General features: G+C 48.5%; 1 protein-coding gene across 12 annotated transcripts in view; it reads left to right on the top strand.

The window, feature by feature from the left end:
- The first annotated feature begins 9,447 nt into the window (after positions 1–9,447).
- FGFR2 (fibroblast growth factor receptor 2) overlaps positions 9,448–22,570 on the top strand; it is a 103,029-nt gene continuing 89,906 nt past the window's right edge. For 3 of the 12 annotated variants that reach the window (XM_046654970.1, XM_046654968.1, XM_046654972.1), the window contains exons 1-2: positions 13,026–13,119; positions 13,773–14,062. In XM_046654970.1, the coding sequence (XP_046510926.1) occupies positions 13,094–13,119; positions 13,773–14,062 (316 nt within the window). In that variant the 5' untranslated portion in view covers positions 13,026–13,093. Of the gene's footprint in view, positions 9,895–13,019; positions 13,120–13,772; positions 14,063–22,570 lie in introns of those variants that run through there. The other 9 variants (XM_046654974.1, XM_046654963.1, XM_046654971.1 and 6 more) reach the window with 6 other exon arrangements.

The following is a 22,570-nucleotide window of genomic DNA, read 5'->3' as shown; positions in this document are numbered from 1 at the left end:
ACACATAAATTAATCACTTCAAAACAGCCCCAAGCCTGCCATACAGTGGCACTGGAAACCAAGCCCAGGAAAAGCATTACAGAACTTGTGGTCAGGCCCGCCCCCCTCACATTTAATGGGAGCTTTCCCGGTGTAGGTCCAGGATGGAAGGAGAAGGCAGTTCGTTCCCAGAGATCTGTGGGAAGACTGTCCACCTCGCTTGGACTTACCCAACCAGTCAACCTGCAGGAGTGTTCACCAGTGTAGATTTACCGTATAAAATGTAGGACAATCAGTTCAATCTGAATTTCAGACAAATAAGGAATAATTTTTTAATATAAACATGTCTCATGCAATATTTGTTCTCCAATATGGGGAATACTTATAATAAAAAAAATTATTTGTTGGGGCCGGCCCCGTGGCTGAGTGATTAAGTTCGTGTGCTCCATTTCGGCGGCCCAGGGTTTCACTGTTTCAGATCCTGGGTGCAGATGTGGCACTGCTCATCAGGCCACGCTGAGGCAGCATCCCACATGCCACAACTAGAAGGACGCACAACTAAAATATATATACAACTCTGTACTGGGGGGCTTTGGGAAGAAAAAGGAAAAATAAAAAAATCTTAAAAAAAAATTATTTCTTGTTTATCTGACATCCTCATTTAACTGGGTGTCCTGTATTTTTATTAGTTAAATTTGGTGACCCTAATGCAGTGGTGTTTTGAAGTGGTGTCTTGTCTTATTTGGAGGAGACTAGACTAACAAATATCTTGATTCCTGTTTTGAAGCACACAGAGGATTTTTACAAAGAAAATGAATGGGTCCTTTTCTTGTGCCCAGAGGATGGGACAAAATGATGTCTCAGTTGGATAAAATGAAGACTCTGCTGATTGGCAAGATGAACCAACACTGGAATGAATTTCTATGTGATATTGAGAGGACCTTTAGGAGAAAGTGAGAAAATACTCTGCCCGAGACAGCTAAAGCTTCTACTGGAATCAACACTATTGGACATGAACCTTGAACATTATTAGATCCACTATTCACAGCCTGTAAATAAGGACATAGAGGCTCAGAAAGGTCAAGTAACTTGCCCACAGCCACAGAGCAAATAGAAGTAGGAGGAAAATAAGGCCAGGGTTAGGATAGGGCTACAAACAGAAGGCTTGAATGTCTCTAGTCTGGAAATGATAATACTGGTTAACATGTATCGATCATTTGCAATGAACCAAGCACTTACCTGATGCCTCTCATTCAATCTGCTCAAAAACTCTGAGCAGCTATTAGTATTACTCCTTTTAACAGATGAGGATATGGTAAGAAAGGGCAGGTGTCAGGCCCATTGCAGGCAGAGCTGGACTCCAGCTCCTGCATTCTTAGCCACTACAGGACACACAGGATGCAATCTGCAGACCCACAGGCCAACTAAAAAGCAGCCAGTGTCTAAAACTTGAGACAATTGTCACGATCTGGATGGGACGGCCAGCTTCTCTGGAAGGATCAGAAGAGCAGGCCCCATGGGCCTACATTTCTATGAATGAACTAAAGCTTCTGCTCCACCCTGGACCTTACCCTGCCCCTCACCTGCTCAGGGAACACCGACAGCAAGGGAAAAGCCCAGGCTCCAAATTTAGGCTCCCTCCCTCATGACCTATGACCTTGAGCAAGCTCTCAATGTTTCCTCTGCTGGATTTGCAGAATGGGGGTCATACTGGTAACTACCTCAGAGGGTCCGGATAATCGATATGTGATAATCTACTAGAGACCACGATCACAGTTGCTTAGAACATGGCAAACACCTAATAAACGTCAGCCACCAAGCACCCACTCTGTGCTGAGAGCAGTTGCCATGGTTCCCGCAAAGGGGGAGAAATCAGAGCTCTGAGTGACCTGATGAAAGAGCAGGGCAGCAGTCCCCTCTCTGGCCCTGGCAGAGAAGAGAGACTAGAGGCAGAAGCTGCCCCAGAATCCTAAAGTTCCCTAGCAGTCCTGGGCAGCTGCAGACATCTACTAGGAAAAAACAAACCAAAAAGAAAGCATGTGCACATCTTTCAAGAGACTGCTGGACGTGGACTGGCCTTGGTGAGAGGGGCGCAGGAATCTCCCAGCCTGGAGGCGGTCAGCTCAGGTGGACACTGGGGCCAGAAGCCCCAGGAGGGGGCCGGAAGTGGAAGCTGGGGTCAGGGTGAGGGTGCAGCGTGGTTCCCAGGCCTATTCTTAATCCAGGTGGAGAGAGGCCGCCACAAGCTGGAAATGTGGGGCCGCAATCCCAGGGCAGGCCACGGTGCGGACAGAGAGGAAGGCTGAGGTAGCTGCTGCCACGCCAAGGCCCTGCAATATCCCGAGCCCCAGCCGTCGGAGCAAGACATTCCGTCCCAGTCGCCCTTCAGCAAGCACCGGGAGTCCTGCTGCGGACACGCCTAGACATTGATCACTCATCACCTGCACAGCCCGAAGGGCTTTGGCGGCCTGAGGCTGGTTGCAGGCGGGATCTCCTCTCCTCCAGGCCCGGCCGCCCCCTCATTCACCCGGCAGGCCACCTGGCACCCTGAACGCCGCCCGCCCGCCCTGTGCGCGCCTGGGATGCCCGAGGCCACACGAGGGCGCTGGCGCCCGCCGCGCGCCTCCCTGCGCAGAGCCCGGGGAACAAAGGGAGCCCAGGGGACGCGGCCCCTCACCTGGAGCCACCTGCTCCCCGTGCGGCAGGCCCGAGCGCCACGCCGGCATCCGGCCCCCGCGAAGGAGTTAATTTTTGCTCAGCGCTGCTCTTAGAAATCTGTTAAAGAAATCGCTTCCCCCTTGATGGCCTTTCTCTCCAGCCTGGGGACAAAATACAAGAGCTCTGGGACTCTAAAAGGGTTACTGGGTTTGTGGTTTTACGATGCGTCCTGCTCTGTATTCTCCGTCTCCTTCCCCAAGTTTACCAGGATCCTGGCAGCATCATTTTTCTCCCCCTTGGTTTATTAAAGTGAACTTCTTTTCACGTTGGTCCAAGTAACCACACACCCTCGGGAATAGTGTAACAAACCAAATACAGAAATCAAGAGAAAAGGGAGGCATGCACCGTGGAAATCGGGTCATTGCAAAAAAAAAAAAAAAACGTAATTCTCACTGCACTGCTAGGTCCACTTTGCCCTAAAATGGCTTTTACTGCCTAATATTTAAATATACTTCATCATTAGGTGCAAAACCGTATGTAAATGTACCCAGGCGCCTTAATTAGGAAACCCCCAAAGAGGCTAGGTTCCAATCACCATCCATCAACAAGTATCTATTGAGGGCCAGTTAGGCACAGAGGCTACTCAGTAAACTGCCCACGGCTAGCCAGGCAGAGTGCCAGGCCCTGGAGTCCAGAGATGGGAGACACAGGCCACGCTTTTCTGGGTGTTATAATTTAGTGGTCCCCAATCAACCCCTCTCTCTCAAACTTGATGTCCGAGGTCAATTTCCACTGGGCTTTCTGCAAGGGCATTGCCATCTTGGTTCAGCCCTATGGGTTCAGGGCTCTTAGCACACAGCTGTGAATTCTTGAGGATTGGAGGGAGCTACAATCCTTGCACAGAGGAACTCAGGGCCTACAGAAACTCCTGCTGAGACCAGGGGCTGCTTCAAGCAGGCCCCAGAATCTGGAGTTGATGCTGCAGGCACAAACTCACTTTCATTCAGTCAACGGTAATGTTACATTTGTCCAACAAAGACCTATCCTGGGTTTCTCTGGCACTCTTCTCATTCCGAGGAGTACGGTGGGGCCAGTCCTGAAACCCTGCTGGTAGCACAAGACACATGAGAGTGTGTGGGAGCTGGGGGACAGGGCCAGGAACAGTTCCTAGGGACTCCCCTGGCTAAGGAGATCTTCTTAGAGGAGGAAGCGGAACGCAGGGGACACACTCCAGTGAAGTCCGACACCACGTTCTGCCAAGGCGACAATTTCCTGTAATACCTGTGCTGTCCAATTTGGTGGCCCTGGCCACATGTGGCTGTTGAGCCACTTGAAGAGTGGTTGGTGCTACTGAAGAGCTGAACTTTAAGTTTTACTTAATTTTAATTAATTTAACTTGGAATAATCACATTGGCTGTCCTATTGGACAGCTCAGCTCTAGGTGGCAATGGTGGGCATGGGTGTGGAGGGAGCAGAAGTGGCAACAGGACATCATGGTTAGTCTCTTCCTGATTTGCCCCATGTCAGCTAAAACCACCTGCGTGTTTTCTCTCCACTAGGCTAGGAGGCGTTGTGGTGGTGGAAGCGGTGGTTGAGTGGAGGGTGGGGATGGAGGGAGGGCGCGGAGTCTTGCAGCCAAGCAATGACACGCCATAAATTGCCCTTAAGCAGCGCTGGGCCAGGGATTAGAGGACTCTTCTGGCGGGTACCGTTACCAGTAGACAGGGGTCAACGGCGGTGTTCCTTGACTGTGGTTTCAAAATACTTTAAAGTGGCCGTTGACTTGCCTTAAACTGGTCCCTCTTCGGTGATGGGTAAATGACAACTTCTCAGTTTCTCTGGAGGCAGGGAATGTTCAGAGATGGGAGGGGCTGGAGATCACAGACAAATCTACCTTTTAATCTAAAAGGGGGAGGCCTCACTTATGCAAAAGAGGGTGAGGCCAGGGGAGGGACGTGTTCAGTGACTGTCCCAGAATCACATCGTTCTTGACAAGGTTGGGATGAAACCCAGGCCTTGGGCCCCCTGGCCTGGTGCTGTTTCCACTGCAAAACGTTGCTTGTCAAACACCTTGCGACTCTGGGCATTGTAGACATTACACCTGGCTGATTTCGCCAACCAGTAATTGACCAGTTTTCCTTCACATGTTCAGACTGTCAGATGCCAGGTAGGAACTTGCAGCCTGGGGGTGGGGATGGCACTAGGGGACAGTGTTGGGGCCAGAGTAAAATTTCCCCAATTATTCCCCTCCCACTATCTTTTATAGCAATTTTTGCTTTTCTTGAACCAGCATGCAAAGTTCCCAAACTGCCCTTCCATTGCGTTTTCAGTAACAGACCCGATTGCCCAGTTGTAAATAGCAAACGTGTGGCAGATTTTTAAGCCTTAATTTATCAAATGCAAGCCTTAACAATTATTCAAAATCTTCCATTTCCATTTGTTTTTATAATGTCACTGATAAGAATCATTTTATGAACCACAAATGTCGACCCTTAATTATTGTTTTGAATATGCAAATTCAGCTGATGAAACTGTAGGTGTGCAAAAGAGATGTCTAACCATCTCATGCACCTGAACTTCAAGGTTCTTTGAAACATTAAGAGCAACAATAACCCAAACACAAATTCTTCTTGGAGCTACTTGAAGAAACAGAAGTGGGCTGACCCCATGGTGAGTGGGTAATTGTTCTCTGGAAATACTAACATTTTGGGAGGCAATGAATCTACTCAAAATATCTCAGTTCTGTACTGAGCTGAATCACCCAGAAAGAGCCGAATCACCTGGCACGGACAGTGAAAGTGGTTCACTTGCTCTGGTGGCCACTGGAATGAACTCCAGCCTGACTAGGAGACCATTTGGGTGGCCTTGAGCCCATCACTTGCCCTCTCTGCATCTCTGCTTTCCTCTCCCGTAAAATGCGGGGTCAACACGATGGTTTAACATACACTTCCTCACCTTTGGGCCCAGTCCCCTTAGGAAGAGCCACCTTTGTCACTCAAGCCCCTTGGAAATCCAATAAACCGTTAGAGCAGGGCTAGTGGCAATTTTTTTCCAGATGCCCCTCATGATTTTAAAGAAGCTCTTTGGGGCTCAGTTGTTCACCAGTGTTAAAAATGTCTTCTACCTGGCACTACCCCTCTACTTCCCTTTCACCCGCAGGGACTGCTTCTGGGGAGCAGTGGGTACCAACGAGCATTGCAACGCCTTCCATTCGGATGGCCATTTGTGTGACTCAGGCTGCCTTCTCCCGCCTCCTTCCATCTCAGGAAGGTCTCAGGTAGGCACAGCCAGGCCTTTCAGCTGGCGCAGAGGCAGGATGGGGAATGCAGCAGTGACGGCTCCAGACTGTTCAATCCAGGTCCATAATAATATCCAGCTGGTGCCAGTGGGTTCTAGGCTCTTCTCTGAATCACTTTAATCCTTTCAATAGTCCCAGGAGGTGGGAATAATAACAAAGGCTAATAATAATCACAGGAAAACATTGCATTTCCCACGAGTCCAAAGACTTTCTCTAGAACCATGGGGAGCATCTGAATAAGAAGGTCTAAATGCTTGTCACATGTTAACTCACTTAATCCTCTTAGTGACCCTATTAAATAGCTACAAGATAGGTACCATTATTATCCTCCTTTTACACCTGAGAAAGACTTAGAGAACTTCGGTAACTTGCCCAAGGTCACATAGCCACCCAGTGAAGAGAGCCCCACTTTGCCTTTTGGAACCAAAGCCGCTTTGCCTCAAAGTGAGGCAGGACTTCTAGAAGGACTTTGTCTCCAGGGAAGTCTGCTTTGAGATTCAGGCCCAGTTCTAAGTTTAGAATCATTGATGATGTTCCATGTGGGCATCCGTGATTTTGCTTGAGTGAAATGCCATGAACTCCCTGAGGATGGATTCAGCTGCGGGGCTCAGGCCCCTCCCCTCATCCCAGGAGTGACTGCTCTCACCACAGTCCTTGGAGTCGTCTGTATTTCTCCCTTGGGATGATTCTTTTATGCCACAGACATTATTGAGATGCAGCTTAAAGAATGAGATTCATAGTTTTGCAGGGGGCTCAGAACCACATTAGGAGGGCTCCTTAGCACTTATATGTCAGTAGCCTTTACTCGTCTAACTTTTCTGTAGGCTGAAGGAACAGCCACCCATTAAAAAACAAATTATTAAAAGAGAAACTCCAAATCTTTAAAGGAGAGAGGCCCATGGCAGCGAGGGTTCCCATTTCTCTTCCCGGAACCATGGGGCCAGCAGCTCCATTTGTTTCTTGCAACTTACAGGGCATCAGAGTTCTGGTGTCCTCATTTTTCTTCCTTCCATTGATGTATCATTACCAGTGCCAAAAAAAAGGAGGGCGTCTCGAGGGCTTTTGGAAAAAAAAAAAAAGGGTGACTACTCAAGACATTTTGTAAAGGGGGGAAAATTGTGAAGAAAAGGGACCCCAGTAGGGGGTGGAGGGGTTGTGAATGTGGCCTTGTCTGGCCGTTCTTTCAGCTGAAACCTGGTGCTGGCGCTCGTCGTTCAGTTCAAACTGTCACCTTTAGTTCTTGCTGGCTTTTCTGCCCTCGGCCCTGAACCTCAACAGATTGGGGCTTATTTACCTATTCACACTCGGCCGTGGAAGCTCATTAATAGGCTTATTAGCAACACCATTCACAGGAGGCCATTGACAAAAGGGGTTCCAGCCACTTGAAGAGGGAAGAGAAAAAAACTGCAAAGAGATTATTTTCCCATTCAGAAGGCTCGCTGGTGTGAAAGCTTCCCTAGACTCTCTGAGGTCACTTGAAGCCTAAATATGATGACAGAATTGGTTTTAAAAAAAAATTCCAAACATGCTTTTGCTTTACTCAGAACTGAAGAGTTTGCTGTTGTGGGCTTCGCTCACTTAAAAATGAACACTCTTCAGGGAATAAGGGGCTTTTGATGGATTGGTGTCTTTTCATCCCTATGAGGAATAAATTCTGCAAACTGCATCTGGACATTAAAGTAGGTGTTCTTATTTGTCATTTTCAGTGGAAGGCGTCCTTTTTATTCAGCGTCCATAAAGCTATTGATGAATGGGGATGGGGACGACGGCTTCCTCGGCAGTAATTTATGTGAGAATGTGTTAAAGCGTTTTCAATGGCTGATGGATACACTGCAGGATGGGAAAGGAATCTGTCCTGAGACGAAGTTCCCATTGGTGGGGAATATAAAGAGGTAAGTGCCAGCCTCCCAGCAGGCAGACATCCAGACACATCTTTCTGTGACCCCAGGTCTGAGAACTTGAAAAGGTACTGCTGTGTCCAGATCAACCCAGGTGGGAGTGAGTGGCTGAGGTCACTGGCTGGTGTCAGTTACTTTAAAGTTTCTGGGACTGATCCAGGTAAGACTTGACCAAGAACATACGCCTGCCCCCAGCACATGGACTGATAATTTGGCTTGAGAATCAGACTGTTACTTTTACTGTCTGATTTCCAAAATATAATTTCATAGCTATTGGCCTGAAGCATGCCAATGGATTTGTTACTCCTGGCTTTTAAGTAATTTACATAGAAGTTTTCTATGATGTATTGTGAAGAAAAATGATTTTCTAAGGATGTGGCACCTGGCAAAAATATTTTCGTAAATGTTATGAAGTGTGTGATGTCAGTGACCCATGAGCAACTGCATTTCTAAATGCAGGAAAAGTCGATTTCCCAGGTCAGTTTTGTCCTCACTGCTCCATCTATCTTCAGGCTTCTAAAGCATTCTAAAGCACTTCTGAGTTTACTGACCTTTTCCAAGGAAAAATAATTAAGGTTTTTATCTATATTGTCTTGGACTTCAACATAACTGCTTAGGAGCTGGTTGAGTGAGGAGCGAGAGACAGTATTATCAAAAAATAAATTATCCCGGAGACACAGCCTAGTGAAACAGGTAAATGGAAAATATGAACTTTAACTAGTTACAGCTTGGCATTCGGGTGAATCTGATTTTGCAGTCCAAGAATCTAAGACTCAGAGAGAGGAATTGATTTGCTCAAGGTCATACAGCTATTTATAGCTGAGCTGAGTCTTCTAGAATCTTCCGAATTTCTTTTTAGTAGCCCAAATATATATTACCAAACCACACACTTTTTTGTTGCAGTTTTTGATGTTTTCTAAGAGAGACAGACTCAAAGTCAGCCATTGCCAGTAACCAGCTGTGTGGCCCTGGACAAATTACTTAACCTTTCTCATCCTCGTTTTCCTTATCAGAAACTGGGCTTAGGACTCTGCAGGGTGGTCGTGCCGATTAAAAAGAATAACCTAGTCAGTGTGCCCTACCCGTAGTAGGGCCGCCATAAATGCTCGTCTCTTCTCTCATTGCTATTGTCTTGAAAGACAGAAAAGCGCCAAGTCCTGCAAACATTTGCAAGTTGCCGCCTCTCCTCCAGAAGTTTCGGTTGCGTTACAGTCCTCCCCAGTCGCATGCAGACGCATCTGAAAGTCTTTGAGGGGCAGGGCAGGCATTCTGTCATTTGTTTTCTGACTTGAAATAAAACAACGTAACGCAATCACCCGCCGAACCGGCGGTCTAACTCCCAGGGGCGGGCAGGGGGAGGGGGCGCGGGACCACGCTTCAAGCACAGAGGAAGGGGGGAACCCTGCGTCCCGAGGGTGGCCGGGCCCCTTGCCTGCCCGGCCGGTGTCTCGGGGCCGCTCGCAGGCGTCGGGAGCCGCGCGGGGCGCGGGCCGGCCCGGGCGCGCGGCGCTGATTGGCAGAGCGGGCGCCGCCGTCCAGGAAACGGCTCGGGTTTCAGCGGGGGCGTGACCCGCCGGGAGGGGGCGGCGGCGGCGGCGGCGGCGAGCGCCGCGGAGAGCCGAGCGGGCGGGCGGCGGGTGCGGAGCGGGCAGCGCGGCCGCCACAAAGCTCGGGCGCCGCGGGGTCTGCGCGCGGCGTAGCTGGCCCGGCGCGGCGACTCCTTTCCAGGCTGGCGGGGCCCGGCCGCGAGCCCCGCGCGCCCCGAGGCCGCCGCTTTCCTGCGCTTTCTGAGCCTTCGCAAGTTGCGAGCAAAGTTTGGTGGAGGAAACGCCAAGCCTGAGTCTTTTCTTCCTGTCGCTCCCCAAATCCGAGGGCAGCCCGCGGGCGTCATGCCCGCGCTCTTCCGCAGCCTGGGGTGCGCGTGAAGCCTCGGAGCCTCCGCGCCGGCGAGGACCCCGGGACCATTTTTTGTTGGTTTCCTGCGATCTCGTCGCTTGCTCCATCCCGACCCACGCCGGGCACGGGGACAGAACCGGTCGCCGAGGAGCGTTGCCATTCAAGGTAATCGTCGTGTCGGGCGCCTCGGGGAGCCTCGCCAGTCGGGAAAGTGGGCGCCGTGGGAGCCCGGGACGCCGTCCCCAGAGCGGAGGGCTCGGGGCACTTGGCACTGTGGCGGCTGCTCCCTGTCCTCGCTCTTTGGCTGTGTAGGTGATGGGGGAGGTGGGTGCGAGCTGAAGGCTGGCGTTTGGGAAGTTCTGCTTCAGCCACCCGCATCCAGATGCTGACCTCTGCCTCTAGCGCTGACATTCCCCCTCCCTGTCAAACTCCGGTCGGCTCAGTCCCGCCGGCCAGGCGCGATCCTGCGACCCCAGAGCTGGCGCCGAGCGGCGAGGCTGCCCCGCTGGTGGCACAGCCCTGCAGATCCGGGGCTCGGAGGGGCATCTTTGGGGTGCCTCATTCCGGGGTTCAGGGAAGAGCCCGCCCTCACTCATCCAGGCCCTAGCGGGAGACCCTTCCGAGGAGGGAGCCGCTGGGGTGGGGCCGGCGACATCTCCGTAGGGTTGGCGATGCTCGGAGGTGGCACCTGTGGGGAGGTGGCGGCTCAGGTGCCCCAGTTTCAGTGCTGGGCACCCCTCGACCGCAGCCGCCGTCGGCGCTGGAGGGAGCGCAGCGCGCCTGGGGCTAGGGGGCGGACTGGACCGACTTTTCCTAGTTCGCCGCCTGCTCTGCCGGCAGCAGCTCCGAGATGTCGAAAGCGCAGGCGAGTTCTAACTTGCGCGCTCATTCCTTCAGCGACGGGACCGCGCCGGGGAATCTGCCGAGGCCCCCGCGAGGCGCTGGCTCCAACCCTCGCGGCCGGAGGGCCAGGCACAGGGTCCGGCCCGGGGCGCTGAGCCTCCGCCGCTCCCCTCGCAACCCGCTCCTTTGCACACTCTTCTCCCGGCCTGCCTTCCTCTCCCCCAGTTCAATAAAACCCACCCTTAAAGGCAAACCTGCTTTCACACTCGGGGCACCCATTATGTGTTTGGTGTGAAACGCTATCAACATTTAAAACCCCATTGTCCCCCTGGTCCCAAATCCCTCTAAATCTTCCACGGGCCTCGACTCATTTTCATCTGAAAAGCCTGTTTAGCTTGAATAGAAAAGCAATCAGCCGCCCCTCTCCCACTCCCTGGAATGTCAATTAAAATGCAGATTTCTCTGAGCTCTTTAGCGCCCCGAGAAGGGGAGAAAAACAGGATATTCCTGGCAAACCAATGTTAGAAATGCTACAGTGAACCGGGGTTGGTGGTGGTGAGGAGCTCCCCTCAAGCTACAGCAAGTTCTCTTTGGCTTGGAAGCGTTAGCCGGAGGGGGATTGTGGTCCTGGGTCAGCCTGTGTTTTGTGTTTTTTGAGGTTTCAGTCTGTTGAGGAATTCTCTGCCTAGGTTTGACCCTTTGATAGCTCCCTCCTCTGCTCAGCTCTGCGGAGAAGGAAAGGAAGTAGGGAGGCTGTGAACCAGGAGATAGGTGTGGCCCTTGGGGGTACCTGGGCATCCCCGACCTTGCCTGGCGCTGTTGACTTTCCTGATGTGAAATCTACCCAGGAACAAAGCTGGAAGCGCTCAGCATGGTGAGCCAACAGAGGACAGATAACCTCTTAGAGGTGGAAGCCCATTAAGGCGGGCGCTGATGGGCTTGCCTTCCTCCAGCGTGGGGGTTTGGGAATGTTCTGGTGAGTTGAGGAGCCCAGGTTGGCCTGGCCTGGGGACCACTCCCCAGCCAGGCTCTCTCCCTCATCACTTTGACTATCTTTGGGGGCAGGCCAGTGCCGAGGTGAAAATGGACCAGAGGAGCGGGTGGCCATGAAGAGCCATCATCCATCATAGGGAGGGTGACGACTCCTCCAGCGCCCAGGCTGAGAAGAGAGTTCCCTTTCAAGGGGAAAAATAAACACGCTGGGGCTTTCACTGAGGCTCAGACTCCAGGAAGGATTATGGTATTGAAAGCAGGAAGCTGGGATTGTGGCCGCCAGCGGCATGCTGGGCCTGTGTTCCCAACACCGCGCCTCGGGGCCTAATTATCCTGCCTAGGAGGTCCCTTCATATTTTTGTCCACTCTCGTGAGGAGTCGTGCAGACCTGCCACCTTAGGCCTCTGCCTTCCAGAGATTTGGGGAGGGGACTGCCATGGGGCCTGGACCTGGGGATGGTATAATTCAAGTTTCTGGCGCAAGCTGATGGGATCAATGAATGGCTTGAGATGGAGCAGAAGTCACTGTCCACCTTTCTCTGCCTGGAGCAAAGGAGGCTGCTAGGGACGCAGCCTGGGGAGAAATCTCCTGGTAGGACTTAAGATTGTTCCTGAAGTTGTGTTAGAGGCAGAAGGTTCCCATACATGCTGGAAGTGCTTAGTAAATCAAGGAGAGTGTATCCTTCCCTCCCATGCGCAGTAGAAATAGATACAGAATTATCTTTTGAGGCTATTAACTTTAAGAGGAAAGAAAAGTTGGGAAAAAAAAATCCTTCATGCAGTCTGAAAACACAAGGTGCTGTGTGCAGACACACACACACTTTTGCTGTGAATCACACCCCTTCACCTGTGCTTTCTTTGAAGCAGAGATTTTCTTTATTCCTCCTGTAGAAATGGTGCACCTTCCCTCACCTATTTTAACCCTTAGTCAAGGCTAAAAGGAGCAGTTTTTCTGATGTGGTTTTGGGATGGCTTAGGCGGTGTTGAAATCCTGTGTCATAATTTGAAACAAGTAGCCTGCGAAAAGCACAGGGTTTAGAGATTTTTATATTAAAGGTCCCACTCTCACCCCCAATCTTATAAAATGTGATTCACTCATATAGTTCATGGAATCTGTGATTGTTTTAATCAAATTCTCTGAAGTTTATGCATTTAGGCTCTACACTTTGAGGATACTGAACACATTTAAAGTTATTTAAATATTTTAAGCTTGGAAAATTCTCTTTGCCTTTGGATCAAATGGGTGAACAGAATAGTAAGTTTGAGCGCCCCCTTGTAAAATTTCTACTCTGAAATTTTAGCCAATAAGTTAGCGTATTGAGAGTTGCTGGCCCAATCATGTACCAGGATGGTAATTTACATATCATCACCGTTAATAAACTCCCGCTTTACTCATCAGAGTTTGCATCTGCTCGGTTTCTTAACCCGCTCTGTATAGGTTGAAGATATTTAGTAGGCCCGCACTGCCATTTAGTCACAGTAGGAGGGAATTCAGGCTTCGGACTCTCTTTTTGGATCACCTGTTTTGAATGGATCACACATCCGTTCGTTCTTCGTAAGTGGCTGATGGGTGAAAGACTGAAATTCGTTTCTGCGCTAAAAGTGAATCTTGACAGGTGTAAATGGGTGGGGATTTTTGGTAGCCTTCCTGGGATTCTTTTTCTTTTGCTAGTCTCTTTTCTTCCTGAGAACTACAGTGAGGGTGGAGCCCAGCCACTCAGCTCCAGCCCCGCAGAAGTCAGTCTGTAAGCAGCCGGCTCCACCGTTCAGCTTTCTAAAGCCCGGTTGGCCTCACAGAAGTTAACGAGGCTGGTTATGCCAACCCGAACATTGTTAACTGGCTTTTGTAGTTGCCCTTGAAACTAAGGGCCTGTTGCTTCTGCCTTTTGAGGCGGTAGAGGTGACAGTGGATAGGAGAGTACACTTTGCCTTACTGAAGTGGCTGCGTGTGTCTGTGTCCTGTAGCTTCTCTTTTTATCTCTATTTTGTAAAAGTATGCTCTCTAAAAGATCAGCCTAACACGTTTTGTGGACCGGTCTGGTGGAAACACCTGGGACTCTGAGGCGCGGACGGAAAGCATTTGCAGATAATGAAAAAGAACTGCTTGCGTATATTTGAGAGGCTGAAAAGCTGTTCTTAGCCCACTTGGGTTTCAGTGAATTGACATTGGGGAAGATTTCACCGACTTGCCGAATCTCTTTCCTCCAGAGGCTGCAGCAGCAGCAGAAGCAGCAGCAGGACCAGCAGCGGCTGCCGCAGCACCTTGCGTCCTGAGCCCACCGCAGGCTTGAAGGCATTGCTGGCAGTCCATGCTCGTAGAGGAAGTGTGCAGATGGGAGTAACGTCCACATGGAGATATGGAAGAGGACGGGGCGTTGGCACCGTAACCATGGTCAGCTGGGGTCGCTTCATCTGCCTGGTTGTGGTCACCATGGCAACCTTGTCCCTGGCCCGGCCCTCCTTCAATTTAGTTGAGGATACCACATTAGAGCCGGAAGGTAAGTTATTCGTTCTCACTTTCAGGGTACCAAGTTTGTTTTGGGATTTGTCTGGGGAAGTGTCACTGAGGTCAAGGCCTGTTTTAGAATCAGCTGCCCTTGCTATCAGCATTGTAAATGAGTCTTCTAAGAGCAAGGGAGAGCAGTCTCTCTGCTCCCCCCAGGTCAGGGATCACGAGAGTGTCCGCTGTAACATGCAGGCAGAGTGGTATGTAGTGCTGTGGTTTCTTGGTGTGTGCGTTTCTCTGTGCTGGGTGAGGGTGGCGGCTGGCAGTTTGCCTCTATCCAGTGCCCAGGAGGGCTGGAGGTGCGTGCCACCTAGAGCTTCCCGAAGCAGTATTCTTACTGGAGGGAGAGTCTTGCTTACAACGCAAAGAATTGCTGTTTTCTGACAAAGGGAAATTGCCAACATCCGAAATGCTGACGTTTTATTTTCATTGTCTAAGGAGAAAAAGAAGCTTCTGAAGTTCAGCATGGAGATGCGTTGGCCATTGTAATTGATGATACTTAAGCAGTATGTCACCCAGCAGCAGATTCTATTTTAGGTAAATTTGAAAATGAACGTACCTGGGTGTCTCCCACATCTTTGAGAACTTCCAGATCTAACAGAGCATGCATCGGTGTTCAGCTTTGGAAATGTAATTTTCGAGACTTCAGGCCAGTTGTGAGCACTACACGGGGCTGAATTACTCAGCTGGGTAGATTTGGAACCTCCTTCCCAGGTCCTTCTGAGACCACGGTAGCCAAGCCACCAGTCGGTGCAGCACTGAAATCTGTCATCAGGAGGGAATATTGGTAGCTGAGTTATTTTTCGAGTGGTAATCCGAGAATAAAACGGCAGATCCCAGCACTCATCGCCACTTAATGAACCTGTTTGCTGAGAGCCCACCTGGTGCCTGCTTAGCTTTGGGGGCCTGCGTGGTCCTGAGTGGCCTGGGGTCAGCTCAGCTGTTCTGGAAAAGCATGCTGCACCCTGGGCTGGAGGAGGACAGAAGGCCCGTCCAGGACAAGATGGGATGGAGGACTGTGTTCCCGGCTGGGATGAGAATGCTGGGAGAGGGGCTCCCACGGAGACCCAGTGGAGGAGTCAGGAAGGCACAGGCCAGAGCTTTTTCTGGACAGTGGCAGTTATTACCTGAAGCAGTCAGGTAATCGTGTGAGGGAGTCTGGTGCTTATTCATACACAGAGGTATGGAGCCTTTATCATGAACAGGTGTGGTGACATGTGGCGTGGGGTCTGGGTGGGGGGCCCCTTCCACGCCTCTGGGAAGGGAATCTGGTAGGACTTTGTGTCTGAGGCTTTCCCGGGCTCTTGCTGCGACGATTATGGGACTCCCTCCTTGTGACATGTGCTATGACATCAGTGGGAATGTATTTGCAGTGGTGATGCATTTTTAAAGGGCTTAATGTGAGGGAAAAGGTTCCCAGTTTCTGAAAGTCATGCCTGTACTTCTTTAATTTTGCTAATAATTAAAATGGATGTTTCTCTAATAGCTGGTTTTTCCCTTGAGTGTGGGGCTCAGCACAAACCGAGGCGGCTGAGCTGGATTTCCTACAGTGTGAGCTCGGGAGCGGCCCAGGTTAGGAGAAAACTGTCATTTTTCGTTTAGACTTTTGGGGCAGCATTCTTGGCAGGTTATTTCAACATAAAGTGTAAAATGGTCCTGGAGGATTTCTTTTATCGTATTTAATTATTGAAGAAAGTTTAGAATACGTGTGTACATGCAGGAAGAAAGGGGGGAGACAGAAGGAGGGAAAAAGTGGACAGGAATGAAGTCCCCCCAGTTCTTTGTGTGAAAATTCGTGTCTAACAATATAAGTATTGTTGAGACTGGGTCTTCCCTGCCTGGATCTGGGGATGCACTTGGGGGCTGGGGTGAGTCAAGGAATTCCGTGCAATTGCAGGTAATATTTTGTGAATGTCCTTTTATGCATTTTTCTGGATCCATAGCTTCTATGATCCAGGGTTATGAGATGCTAAAAAAAAAAAGGTTTAGAGGAGGTGCAAAACCCTGCAAAAAGGAGGTTTGCAAAAGAATACAAATCCCTCGACCTCAGTTTCCCTTTCTGTTATCTGAGGGTTTTTTTTTTTTTAAAGATTTTATTTTTCCGGTTTCTCCCCAAAGCCCCGTAGTACATAGTTGCACATTTTTAGTTGTGGGTCCTTCTAGTTGTGGCATGTGGGATGCCACCTCAGCATGGCTTGATGAGCGGTGCTATATCTACACCCAGGATTCGAACCGTTGAACCCTGGGCCGCCGAAGCAGAGTGCACAAACTTAACCACTTGGCCACGGGGCCGACCCTAATCTGAGGGTTTGATAAGATGATCTTTAAGGTCTCTTTATTAATGTGAAGTGACTATTAATATTTTCAGAAGCCTTCTGATTATCTGAACGTTGTTAGGAGGCTTAATTTGATCTGGGCGTAAAGAGCAAATAGCACAGGGCCTGGCATCTAATAAGCACCCACTTCATGTTGTTGTCATTGTTCCTAATGAGCTGGCCATGTGGGTCTCCCTGGACCTGTGGGCTGGCCACGGCACTGGCCACAATGTTAGGAAACATCTAGGCTTTTGGAGACAGTTGCTCTCTGGTGGAGGAGGAGGGGCCGCTTCGTGTTTTCAGGCAGCTGTGTTTGCTTTCTGTAGGGTCTGCACTTACCTTGTCCAATATTGGCAACCGGTTTGAACCCTAAGAAGAGTTCTTCCATTGCAGGAGTTTTGCATCGGTGTCAGAGTTTATTAGAAAGGTAATCTAATTATAGATAAGAAAGGAGTTTTTAACAACTGGAAGCACGCTAACTAGGGCAGCTCCAGTTTAGGCCGTGGTCCTCTTGAATTGGAGAGGTGAGTGTGTGTCTGTCCATTCCTTCTGTCCTCATGGGTGGTATTACTATACCTTTGGTGAACAGTAAGTTCAACCTTGACTTTCTGTTGCACAGGGTCTTATTATGGACGACTTTTTGGCTTGCTAATTTGGTAGCTCAGTTTAATGTCTACTGGGCTGGACCAGAGGAATATATGTCTAGAGAAAAATGTGACTATGTTCCCGAAAGGAGCCTGAGCCTTAATACTAGAGGATCCTTTTCCAATTGTCTTGGCTTTGTATAGTATTATATCATATATCATATCACATCGTCCATCGTATATTACTTGTCTTCTAGACACTTTCTCTAGTGGTAACAGCGGGGTTGGGGCTACTCAACTGACCTAAAAGGAAAACAGTTTCCAGGAGATTTGAGTTGTTAAATATTCCGGTTTAAAAATGAGTATTTTTAAATGGTCATTCATTGTTGTGGGGTCCAGCTGAAGAGTGTAAACTCAGTTATTGACTCCAAGGGGGGCAGGCCTCAATGCCAAGTTCTGTTGATTAATATTCTAATTATTTACAGTATAGTCAAGCTTGATTACCCTGGGGAGGAGCTGACTCTTACTTTCAAGTTCCTCCTGACTTGTCACCTACTCTGTTTAATTAAGTCATTGTTGACATTAACTGACATCTTTGTTTACACTAGCCCAGTAGGAGCTAAAATAAAAGGGCTTTTCCAACCCCAAACCCTTAATTACTTTCCCACCCTCTGCAAAGTGTGATTCTGAAAAGTAACAACCTGGGGAAAAAAGTAGTTGCATGTTTTTTTTTTAAACTAGCTTTTTGGCAACCTTCTGAGGGGCGATGCTGTCTTGGACCAGTTTGGGTTGGTCCAAAGTTCAACAGCAGAGGGGTTGAGTGAGGGATCCACGTGGAGACCTCCCTAAGTCAGATTTTTTTCAGGATGGTCTAAGTCCTTTGTTAGAAGTATTGTAAATGCCATAATATCAGCCATACGCATTTAATTGCAAGTTAAAAGAAAAGAAAAAAAGAAGAATATATCCGCATACCAAGAGTGAATGATTTAAAATAATCTTCTGTTTTGTATTATCTGCATCTTTGTTCCTCAATATGAGTGTTAATATTTAAGAGTTGACTGTAACTCGATAGTTAGCTTAGGAACAAGGACTTATTCTTGGTCAATTAAACCAAATGCAGGCTTGTGCAGTTAAATACACAATGAAGTACACATTCTTTATTAGTATATAAAGCATTTCACAATTCATAGACAAAGAGCTGTGTTTAATATTACTTCTAGAGCAAAAATCTGGCAAGCCCGGAGAATTGGTATTTGTATACTTTCTATACTGGCTCCCTGTGATCCAAATTGTGTGCGTGTGTGTGTGTGTTTTGCCTGTTTATTTTAACCAGTTAAAACACTGAGCACCTTCTATGTGACAAGCCCCCCCAGTAGGCCACATAGCTGAAGACTTGTTCCTTTCAAGTCTTCCCTACCCCGTTTCGGAGAACCAGAGCAATCCAATGTGAGATGTTTCCAATATCAGTCTTAATGAATAATTACATGGTTATGAACTAACTGGGATTGTGTTTAAACAGGAAGAGTTTTGTTTAATGGTTACATTCTCAATAAAATGTGTGCAGTGACCCTCCCTCCTGCCGTCTGTAGTTTGGGTGTTTCCTTATCCAGGGTAATTGTTAAAAGGCTACCAACCCCCTTTCATCAGAGTCCGGCTTAATTTTACACTTCCATTGAAGCTGTCAAATTTTAGTCCTTAAAGGGAAACGTGGGAAATTGATTTTGGGTGCCAGCGGGTTCAGCTAGCTAGGAAATGGAGCAGGTGTGCTACTTTCCACTGAACTGGCTGATTCTGAGCAGGGTGACTTGTCTTCGTAGGCCATTTGGAAATTATTTTCGAAAGGTTTTCAGGCTGTCCCACAAATGATTCTGACCCAGGAGTTTTTACGCAGCTGTGCAGAAATGTCCATGGTCTTTATGATTTTGTTTTCCTTGAAGGATGACTTTAGTCTTAGGTTTTGCGTACTTTTTATCCTTTTGCTATATCCAAGTGAGATATATATATGCCTCTGCTTTTCCAGCTTTCCTGGCATTGGAGTGCTTGATGTTGCTAACCATACCACACCCGTACCCCACATCCTTCTCTCCGGCTTGCCTTCTTAACTGATGGTAATGATGTTGAAGGCTCTATATGGCTGAACAATGAGCCTGATTTGTAAGGGCAGAGAGTTTGGGTTTAGCTGAAGAGGTGGGTTTCTGAGCAGTTACGCTTCAGTGTCGTTATATCCAAGATGAGTAAACCCCTACCAACTGGTTAGAGGCTCTTGAACTTAGAGCTATGTGCAACTTGTGTTCCATTTTAGGAAAAATGTTTATCTTCACGGGAAGCCTTAAGGCTTTCTGGCAGCCTGAGAGTGTCCACAAACCGGCCACCTCTTCTTACTTACCCAGGTAGACCTGGAGCACACAGCCAGATGCAGCTCTGGCCTTCTTAGGCTGGGAATGTGAGGAAGTAGGGAAGGGAGGCTGAGACCAAGTTCTTTAAAGATGTCTGGCTGAACAAGCTGCTGGCCACTTCACATGGTGGTCCAGCAGGTCTTGGAAATGTCTCCTTCTGAAATTCACAAAGGTCACACTTTTACCAAGTTGTTTTCCTCCTTGCTCTGATCCCTTACCTACCCCTTTATAGGGCATGATCGAAAATACAAAATGGTAGCCACATCGGTGGTATGTGGTGGTTGTAGGCTTTCACTGGCCTCCATTGATGTGACTTTAAGCTTTTGCCATTTATATATTCACATAAAAGGATATTTACTTACCAGGATGGGCCACAGTCGTCCTTTGAAGAGTACGGATGAAATGGAATAGGCATACGTTAGGTTTTTAGTGATTTTGGCTTTGGGAAACTCACACCATGATGAAGTTTTAAGATGTTGGGTGTGAGCTGTTGTCATTTATTCCACTTTGGAATACCGTTGGTAACTCCACCCTCTTCTGGACTTTTGCCACTTGGTGTGAATATTACAAATTTCAGGTTCTTTTCACTGTGGTGAGTCCGGGAGCTAAGCTGTGGCGTACTCTTCCTTTAACCCCTTGTCCAACTAAAGAATAGTAAATTCCAAGTCATTTCTGGATGGAAGGCACATATATAGAATTTCAGGTTCAGTGAACATGTTTTATGAGCAGGTCAAAGAATAGCTTATAAGGAAAGTGTAGATTCAGGAATGAGGGCAAGGGATGTATTTATTTGTATGATTTATATAGCACCTTTCCATGAAAGAAATAACTCAATTCTGAGCTCTGACATTAATAAAGTAAACTCTTAAGTTGTCACGATTATTTTCCAACACTAGAACTCCTTCTGTGTTACTATATGTGACCTCTTTTTACGAGGCAGTTTACTGTTAAGGTTTTCCATACATGACCAATGGCAATATTTTAAAAATATTAAGACATTGAAAAGGGCAGCTTTGTGTGTGTGTGTGGAGGGGGTGGGATGGGGAGGCGTTATGAAAAGAATATAGAGATCTTTGCAGTGGATGAGTTTACAGTTTAAACCCTGTGAAAACCCTAAACTTAAGATTGTTAGTTGCCCCAGCAGAGTGTGGCTGCCTTCAAGGCACCGCCTTCCGGTCCCGCTAGCGTCCTGGATTTCCACCAAAACTGCGTTCTTTGCCCACTGAGGTAGCCACACAATCGAATATATGTCCTAAATATTATGTTCCAAATTTAAAATCACCAAATCTTTAAAAGATCAAGAATTCCGTCTACAATTAACCTAAATTTGGCATCTGCCATCTTTTTTTCATATAAATGAATAAAATCATTTTAAATGGCACGTGATGTACTTTCTGGGGACGCACACTCACAGAAGGAACTTGGCCTCGCGGGAGCTTGGCAAGTTGGCTTGGAATCTCTCCACTCTCTGCTGGTGCTGGGACCTTGACAAGTTAGATAACCTCTCTGGGCCTTGCTTTCTTTATCTGAAACGGGGCTGATAATATCGATTTCAAAGGGAGGATATGAAGATTAAATGCAAATGGGATGTGAAGCCCCTGCTGCAGTCCTGGCCTGTGACGGGGCTTGGGGTGTGGGGTGGGGTCTTCCGTAAATGCTGTTTCCTCCCTGCCCCGCCCACTTCCTTGTCAAAGTGAAAACCTGATACGGGATTCGAAATCAACGTTTCGGGGATGTTTACCCAACAGCATACAATGATGTTTTCTGATGAGCGGTATCTACATTAATTAAAATAGAAAGGAGCTCTGGGCCCTGAGTTGCTCCAATCTTTTTTATTGCTGGACTTTAGATAATGTGATCATCTTGCTGCTTGCAGTCCAAATGGTTTAGGCTTGACATTTTTTTTTCCCTGTTGATAAAAGTCATTTGCAGCTACGCAATAACAGCAGGACGTGGACTTCACGAGGAACAACGTATTTTGGCAAGGAAAGAGTTTTCTGCGTGAGGCTTCCAAAAGATTGTCAGTAGGCCCTGTGAAGGATGGTGGAGAGAAAGTTATGGGATTGGCTGGGGGGAGAGGGATGTAGCACACTCTGCTTTTTGCTGTTTTGAGGGAACTCCCCAGCATGTGATGGTCATTCTTGCCAGGTTTGCCTCTAGGGACTGCGCCTGGTCAGCCTGTTAGGCTTTCCTAGTGCACAGGCCGCCGGGCTGCAAGTCTGCGTGGAAGGGCGCTCAAGGAAATTGATATGGGACCTATGGTCCTGAAGAGGGTGGGGCTGAGCAGTCATTTTCATGTTATACCCAGTGGGGGTTACTTGATAGGAGGGGAGGGGAGGTGTTAGTGGATGGGGTCCTGTTCCTTTAGCCCCTTCCCTGAGAAAGAGGATGATGAGGATGAGGAAAGTGGTGGTAATGGTAACCCTCACTACCGTTTAAGTGTCTGCCATGTGCAGACACAGTGCTAGTACTTTGACATATGTGATCTCTAATCTTAATCCAGCTGACCTCAGGTATTCCTCTTCCTGTTTTATGGATGAAGTAACTAAGACTTTTGGAGATGAAATGATTCCTCCAAGACCCCCACAGTTAGTGAGCGTGGGCCCAGGGTTTTGGGTGAATGTATTGGTGTGACAAAGATTTCCCAGTTGACTCCTCTTTCCTGAGCAGAAGGATCTTTTGTGGAATGCTTTGGTGGCCCTCTCATGCTTTCCTAAATCTGTCATTCTTTCCCGCATATTTACAACTGTTCCCTTAAAACTATTTGAAGAAAAATCACATGCAATAAAAATGGCCCAATAATTACCACTTTGTGGTTCTAGAATGACCTCCAGTGGAACGTAGCTTATTGGTAAGAAGCTAACCGTCTCTGCTGCCCAGGAGACGGAGGGAGACTGCCCTGAGTCCCAGTTGGTGACCCAGGCTGTCCCATGGCAGGAGTTCAGGACAGGAAGGGCTGGCCCTGTATTTGCCCGTTGGCTCGTAAGAGCAGGAGTGAGCCATCCCCGGTTTTTCCTTGTCCCATATGGCTCCTGGTGGTTTGCCTTCAGTCCTACTAAATGTTAGCCATTCCAGTTGTCACTTTGATAGTGTGTCAACTTTTCTTCCCAGCATTTCTGATTGGTGATTGTGTCAAGGCCCACCAGCGCAAACCCATGGACCTGAGGCTCCTGCAACCGGAGATCATGGAGGTGACAAATGACAG

This window comes from Equus quagga, chromosome 2, assembly GCF_021613505.1.
Source record: "Equus quagga isolate Etosha38 chromosome 2, UCLA_HA_Equagga_1.0, whole genome shotgun sequence".
In the NCBI taxonomy this organism is placed as follows: Eukaryota; Metazoa; Chordata; class Mammalia; order Perissodactyla; family Equidae; genus Equus; species Equus quagga.
This window is presented reverse-complemented; position numbering and strand designations above follow the sequence as displayed.